Source organism: Neltuma alba, unplaced genomic scaffold, assembly GCF_004799145.2.
Source record: "Neltuma alba isolate B1F8T4 unplaced genomic scaffold, ASM479914v2 tig00011292_pilon, whole genome shotgun sequence".
NCBI classification, from domain to species: Eukaryota; Viridiplantae; Streptophyta; class Magnoliopsida; order Fabales; family Fabaceae; genus Neltuma; species Neltuma alba.
In genome coordinates this window covers 22,279-28,278 of record NW_021636001.1, presented here as the reverse complement: position 1 = coordinate 28,278, position 6,000 = coordinate 22,279, and the positions used below count along the sequence as shown (strand labels likewise).

Genomic DNA, 6,000 nt, shown 5'->3' with positions numbered 1-6,000 from the left:
ACAATTACAAAACAGCCCCTGTCAGTCAGCGTTTGAAAGCGGAGAGAGAGAAGGCGCGCGCGAACACTCCTGCACTGACCGTCGTGCTTCCCGGTTTCTCGCTTCCACCATCCCCATTGTTGCCCTAAAAACGCCGGCAAGCTGGACAGTTGAGGACCCCGAAATAGTGTGTGCGTAAGAGAGCAGAGGAGTTGGAAGTGGAAGGGCGTGCTGTTCGAAGGGCGAACGTGGTCGCGTCTGACTGATTGTGTGGAAAGACGAAGGTTGGCGCACGGTGATTCACCATTGCAGTTAACAAGCATCAACAGCATTTCAGTGAGGTAAGTTCAGGCATTTAAGTTTCGTGCTGTGGTCGACGTTTCTGGGTGAGTCTGGGAATCAATGATTGGGCAATATTTAGATATGACGCGATGAAGTTTGTGAATGACAGGAATGGCGATTAAGGGTTTATGCTGAGTCGCTGTGGCAAGCTATTCTGTTTTTAATAACGTAGTTGAGAACTGGAAAAATGGGTTTGAAATCAGTAGGAAAATTGTCTGATTGACTGGAAAAATTATATGAACAACTGGAAATGACAATAACATACTGGTAAATGACTATGATCGAACCTAAAATGACCATATTCATAGTAATGACCTTACTGTCTGAATGAGTGGAAAGATTATATGAATAAACTGAAAATGACAATACCAAACTGGTAAATGACTATGAAGGAACTTGAAATGACCATATTCATAGTAATGACCTTACTGTCAGACTGTAATGGCCATGTTGGTAATGACAATGAATTAAGTGGGAATGACCATATTCATAGTAATGACCTAACTGTTAGTCTGTAATGGGCATATTGGTAATGACAATAAGTTAACTGGAAACGACCATATTCATACCAGCATCCTTACTGTCACTCTGTAATGGCCATATTGTAAATGACAATGAATTAATTGGAAATGACCATATTCATAGTACTGACCTAACTGTTAGTCTGTAATGGGCATATTGGTAATGACAATAAATTAACTGGAAACGACCATATTCATACCAGCATCCTTACTGTCACTCTGTAATGGCCATATTGTAAATGACAATGAATTAATTGGAAATGACCATAACGAATCTGGAAAGAACTAGATGTGTAGTATTGTATTAAAATTATGATTTAATGATGGTACCGACCTTGATGACTTTGCAGAACTATACGAGATGGTGTTGGAAGAAGGGGAAGGGTCCACAAGCAAAGGAGTCCACAGTGGGCTTGTGTTGTTCAGAAGGGAGTATATGGCTAAACGAGGTGAGAAGTGTAAAAACGCAAGAGAAGAAAAAATTGAAGTGGGGAAGGCATGGAGGGCCCTGAGTGAAGAAGAGAAAGATAGGTATAATGAGAGGGCAAGGAAAACGAAGCCACAGAAAGGTGAGAAGAAGAAGTATGATGTTCCCTTGTACACCCGGTGCTCATTGCCCGGATTTCTATCATTGGCTGAATATGTGAAGAAGAACAGGCGGTTGAGGCAGAAAGTTCAGAGGATGGGATTTGGGAACTTGCTTAATGTGAATGTGAAGCAACTTCCACGTGATCTACTTGTGTCATTGTTGAGATGCTATGACCCACCAACGCATTTTTTGACCATTAGAGGGCAAGGGCAGGCAATTGAGGCAAAAGATGCGCATGAGTTTCTAGGTGTACCTGACAGTGGGGAGGAAGTGAAATCTGATGTTAGTGAGGATGACCCGGAATACAAGAGGTTGAAGGACACTTATTGGAAGGTTCCATTTACCCAGATACTGAAGAGGATATTATCTGGGGAAGAAAGCGACAATTTTGAGTTCCTATTTATGCTTTATACAGTTGGAGCTTTTCTATGTCCTGGGTCAAGCACAACTGTACATATACGTTTGTTGAAAGTGATGCGTCACACGATGAATGGGTTTTGGAAATATGATTGGTCAACGTACATAATCAAGAACCTGTGGAAGGAAATGGGAGACTTTGTGAAGATGACAAAGAAGAAGAAGAAAGGAACCTGCAATGTTGGAGGGTGTCTTTATTTGCTGCTGGTAAGTCAATATTTTTCTTATGGTTCACTATATTTTTGTCTTTTGTTATTGTTGCAGAAGTGTGACCTATCTTTATTTGGTTTTGCAGCTGTATTTTGTTGAGCGTTTCCCGCTGGGATTGTCTGTTGACCGGGGTTCAACAAGCGCCATTGAATATTGGACCGAGGAGAAGATAAAGGAGAGGGTGGAGAAAGAGAGAGGCAGCAGCATGGGAATATTGCATGGAAGCAGTGGCAGCGAGGTATACTCAGCAGGACATGAGGACAGTCCAATTTTGCAGTCTTTAGATCCGGTATGTGGGAACTTAGAAAATATACGTGACCTGAGTTTAAGTCAGTCTATTAGCAAGGTTGATACTTGAGATGACAAGACTTTATTTAGAAATGACCAGTGAGATACTGGCATTTGATAACAGTGAACAATTTTTTTGATATCTTCATTTACTGTGTATGCAGGCATTGAAGGAGTTGAGGGCTCGTTTTGTGAAGAAGCTTGAAGAAAGCCAGAGGACGTTAATGAAGGCTCTTGATGATGAGCTACTCAAACTGCAGATTGGATTGAACGCCAAAGTTAAGGGGATGGGGAATGAGAATGCCACTGCTAAAGAAGGGGTTGAAACAGTTGGTGATGCAGCTGGTAACGATGCTGAAGAAGCTGATGATGTTGACCGAGTGGTGGAGGAGATTGCAAGAGAGGTTGCAGCGGGAAGTGCAGATGAGGAACTTGATGAGGATGAAACCAGCAAAGGAGATGATGAGAAGGATGAGGATGAGGATGAAGAACAACATGACCTTCATGACAGGGAAGTCAGTGATGATTACATGGTTGAGGAGGTGGAAGAAGAGGGTGACCGTGATGGTCATGGAGGTGATGACGACGACGATGAGGATGAGGAGGAAGATGACCATGATGACAGGGAAGGAGGTCATGTGGTTGATGAGGAGGAAGATGACCATGATGACATGGAAGTCAGTCATGATTATGTGGTTGAGGAGGCCGAAGATGATGATAAGGAGGTTCGGGATTCAGATGATGAGGGTGAGGAAGCTACACATGTACTGACAATGACCCCTACCAATGTTCCTTTGCTGTTGGATCGAGAATGGGTGAGCAGTGACAGTGGGGAGGAAGGAGGGCCTGAAAAATCGATTGACCTTAGGAGGTCAACAAGGGCAAAGAGTTCCACAATTAAATCTCCGTGGATAGAATTCAAGGCAGCTCCGAGGACGAAGAGGCCAAAGGAGGAAAGTGACATCTTTTTCACTTTAATATCCCGTAGACCCAAGGGAGAGGAAGAGGGGAATATGTAAGTATATCCGTAGCTAGTGTTTTGTTTTTAAATGACACAGTGTGCCCTGAAATGACAGCAATAGGATTGAAAATGACAATAACATACATGGGAATGACAAGTATTGATGTCCCCAACACCATACTTTCTGTCACTGACATCTGACAATGTTTGCAGGACTGTCATCAAAATGTTTGATGAAGATATAGACCGACAACAGCTGTTTTCCCTGGGTGGAGTGAACAGAGTAAATAACAGGGTATTTTAGAATGCTCTGTCCCTGCACCCACGATTATGTTTGATAATGTTTGGTGAGATTATTGTACCAGAATGACGTTTTCACTTGTGTTCTGTAGGTGCTTAATTTGGTGTGCAAGGCAGTGATGGAGGACATGAAGGCAGAGTTGGGGCCAGGGAAGAGGCACATTTTCGATGTTGATTTCATGGTGAGGTTGCATAATTCCAAATGCAAATACCAATGACAGCAATTGAATTGGAAATGACTTGTTCTCTGTTAATGGATTAACAATTTCATGTCATGCAGAACATGATGGCACATGATCCAACCTGGAAAGCCCAAAAATATAAGAAGCTCTTTCTTCCTGAGTTCTTGGCTACAACTTAGCTGAATGTGATTTCATAATTGGTCCTGCTCTTGTTGGCCAACACTGGTTTTGCGTTGCCATTCAGCCTAGCACATTGGATTTCCACGTAATAGACTCCATGAGGAACCATTTCGGAACCAAGGACAGAAAGCAGAAGAAGAAGGTTGTCATCAAAGACCCAGTGGAAATGGCTGTGGATGATTGTGTAAGAAAAAACTCATTATCTTTACCCTAGTTTTTGAACTTGGAAAATCATTAAACTTTCTATGTTGGTCCTGAATGTTGTTGCAGAGGAAGAGGCTCAATATTATACTGGACTTGGTCAAGCCAGGATTGGTTGGGAAAAAGCCAATGTCTCCCATGATATTTGCAGAAGTTCCCCAGCAGAATAACCTGTCAGTTTTGTCAAATTCGATTTCTGTGGGGTAAATGCACATGTCAGATGTGTTAACTAACTGTGCTGATATTGTTGCGTCCACAGGAGGGATTGTGGGGTGCACTGCATGATGTGGCTGAGAAGATGGGAACCTGGTGTGACCCTTACCTACACAGAGGAAGAAGTTGCTGGCTTTCGTCGTGACCTGACATGGTGGTTGGTCAATCATGAACAGAATGAAAAACGTGACGAGGCATTGGCCCTTATTCGACGACCACAACCAACCAAGAGCACAAAGTCCAAGAAAAGGCGTCGGTCTTAGGTGTCTCGATGTTAGGGTCATAATTCACTTGTCCTCTGTTAGATTGCTGTATGTAATGTGCATTGTAGGCTGACCAAAAATTTACTGTGTATTGTTATGGTTAACAGAGATTGGTGTCCATAAATGTATGATAGTTGAGAACCATGATGCCAATTTATTCCCCAGTGACATGAATGAATCTGGTTTTAACCACACAAAACAGATGATGACAACAACCCCATTGGACATGTGCTATTGGTTTTCATTTTTTGTTCAGGTCACTAAATTTTACTTCAATATATCCTGTTGGTATCCAACAGAAAATGACACGAAGTGAAGCGAATATGACAGCGATAATGACAAGGATCACCTGGTCTGATTTTACAACATCAGTTCAACACGGCTGTCAGCTTATGCTGATAGCATCACTGCCAATGACCAGAACAAATTTAAAAATGACACGAAGTGAAGCGAATATGACAGCGATAATGACAAGGATCACCTGGTCTGATTTTACAACATCAGTTCAACACGGCTGTCAGCTTATGCTGATAGCATCACTGCCAATGACCAGAACAAATTTAAAAATGACACGAAGTGAAGCGAATATGACAGCGATAATGACAAGGATCACCTGGTCTGATTTTACAACATCAGTTCAACACGGCTGTCAGCTTATGCTGATAGCATCACTGCCAATGACCAGAACAAATTTAAAAATGACAACAAGTAATGCGCCATTAACAAAAGCTAACATCCCCATAACAGTAACTTCCTTTCATGTATTCAACAAGTGGACATTAAGATACTAGCCACACTTAATGCTCCGTTATCACTGAAATAACTATCAGCTTACTTACAAAAAAATGTCTCCACCTAGCTCCTAACTACAACCCCAGTCCCAAAAAAGTTGACAAGGGCGGAGCATACAACTATGTACACCAAAAAATGACCCATCCCCACTGTACTCGAAACTTCATGATGGGTTAGGATTTCTGCAATTCCTCCTTGTGTGTCCAGGCTGGTGGCATCTTCCACAGTGGTATATCCGTTTGTTCTGGAACTGTGATTCATCCCTGTTTACTTTTGGCCTTCCTGGTGGTCGGGATGTCATGGGAGGTAGCAAGAAAACTTGCTCACTGACATTTTCTATTCTATAGTAGTCATTTGGGTGAGGCATGTCTGTTGTTACCACAGGAATCATACTGCGAGCATAGATCTTTTCTTGTGATGACTTTTTATAGCAATTATCAATATAATCATAAACATTGCCGTGCACAATCTTGATGGCAGCACAAGCATGGGAACAAGGGATCCCCGTCATTTGCCAAGATCTGCAACTGCATTGGTGTAGTCCAAGATCAACCCGATGGTC

General features: G+C 42.3%; 3 protein-coding genes across 3 annotated transcripts; 2 read left to right on the top strand and 1 right to left on the bottom strand.

Annotated features, from left to right (window-relative positions):
• Positions 1–167: 167 nt before the first annotated feature.
• On the top strand, positions 168–3,365 carry LOC114711528 (uncharacterized). The gene is made up of 5 exons (XM_028895938.1): positions 168–320; positions 1,193–2,055; positions 2,144–2,347; positions 2,511–2,922; positions 3,058–3,365. The coding sequence occupies exons 2-5, from the start codon at positions 1,204–1,206 to the stop codon at positions 3,363–3,365; spliced, it is 1,776 nt and encodes a 591-aa protein (XP_028751771.1). The 5' UTR covers positions 168–320; positions 1,193–1,203.
• Positions 3,366–4,007: 642 nt separating this feature from the next.
• LOC114711519 (uncharacterized) lies at positions 4,008–4,773 on the top strand. Its single transcript, XM_028895929.1, has 3 exons — positions 4,008–4,153; positions 4,240–4,343; positions 4,430–4,773. Exons 1-3 carry the CDS (start codon positions 4,067–4,069, stop codon positions 4,644–4,646), a joined length of 408 nt encoding a protein of 135 aa, XP_028751762.1. The 5' UTR covers positions 4,008–4,066; the 3' UTR covers positions 4,647–4,773.
• An 828-nt stretch (positions 4,774–5,601) lies between these two features.
• On the bottom strand, positions 5,602–5,949 carry LOC114711527 (uncharacterized). Its single transcript, XM_028895937.1, has one exon. It carries the CDS (start codon positions 5,947–5,949, stop codon positions 5,602–5,604), a length of 348 nt encoding a protein of 115 aa, XP_028751770.1.
• Positions 5,950–6,000: the final 51 nt, after the last annotated feature.

What these genes read in the sequence shown, in the direction of transcription:
- LOC114711528 (XM_028895938.1), top strand. Translation starts at nt 1,204, where the DNA reads ATGGTGTTGGAAGAAGGGGAAGGGTCCACAAGCAAAGGAGTCCACAGT. An exon ending in TTTTGCAGTCTTTAGATCCG is followed by an intron (nt 2,348 to 2,510) that starts GTATGTGGGAAC and finishes CTGTGTATGCAG; the next exon opens with GCATTGAAGGAGTTGAGGGC. An exon ending in TGACCGTGATGGTCATGGAG is followed by an intron (nt 2,923 to 3,057) that starts GTGATGACGACG and finishes AGGAGGCCGAAG; the next exon opens with ATGATGATAAGGAGGTTCGG.
- LOC114711519 (XM_028895929.1), top strand. Translation starts at nt 4,067, where the DNA reads ATGAGGAACCATTTCGGAACCAAGGACAGAAAGCAGAAGAAGAAGGTT. An exon ending in AAATGGCTGTGGATGATTGT is followed by an intron (nt 4,154 to 4,239) that starts GTAAGAAAAAAC and finishes ATGTTGTTGCAG; the next exon opens with AGGAAGAGGCTCAATATTAT. An exon ending in GTTCCCCAGCAGAATAACCT is followed by an intron (nt 4,344 to 4,429) that starts GTCAGTTTTGTC and finishes TTGCGTCCACAG; the next exon opens with GAGGGATTGTGGGGTGCACT.
- LOC114711527 (XM_028895937.1), bottom strand. Translation starts at nt 5,949, where the DNA reads ATGACGGGGATCCCTTGTTCCCATGCTTGTGCTGCCATCAAGATTGTG.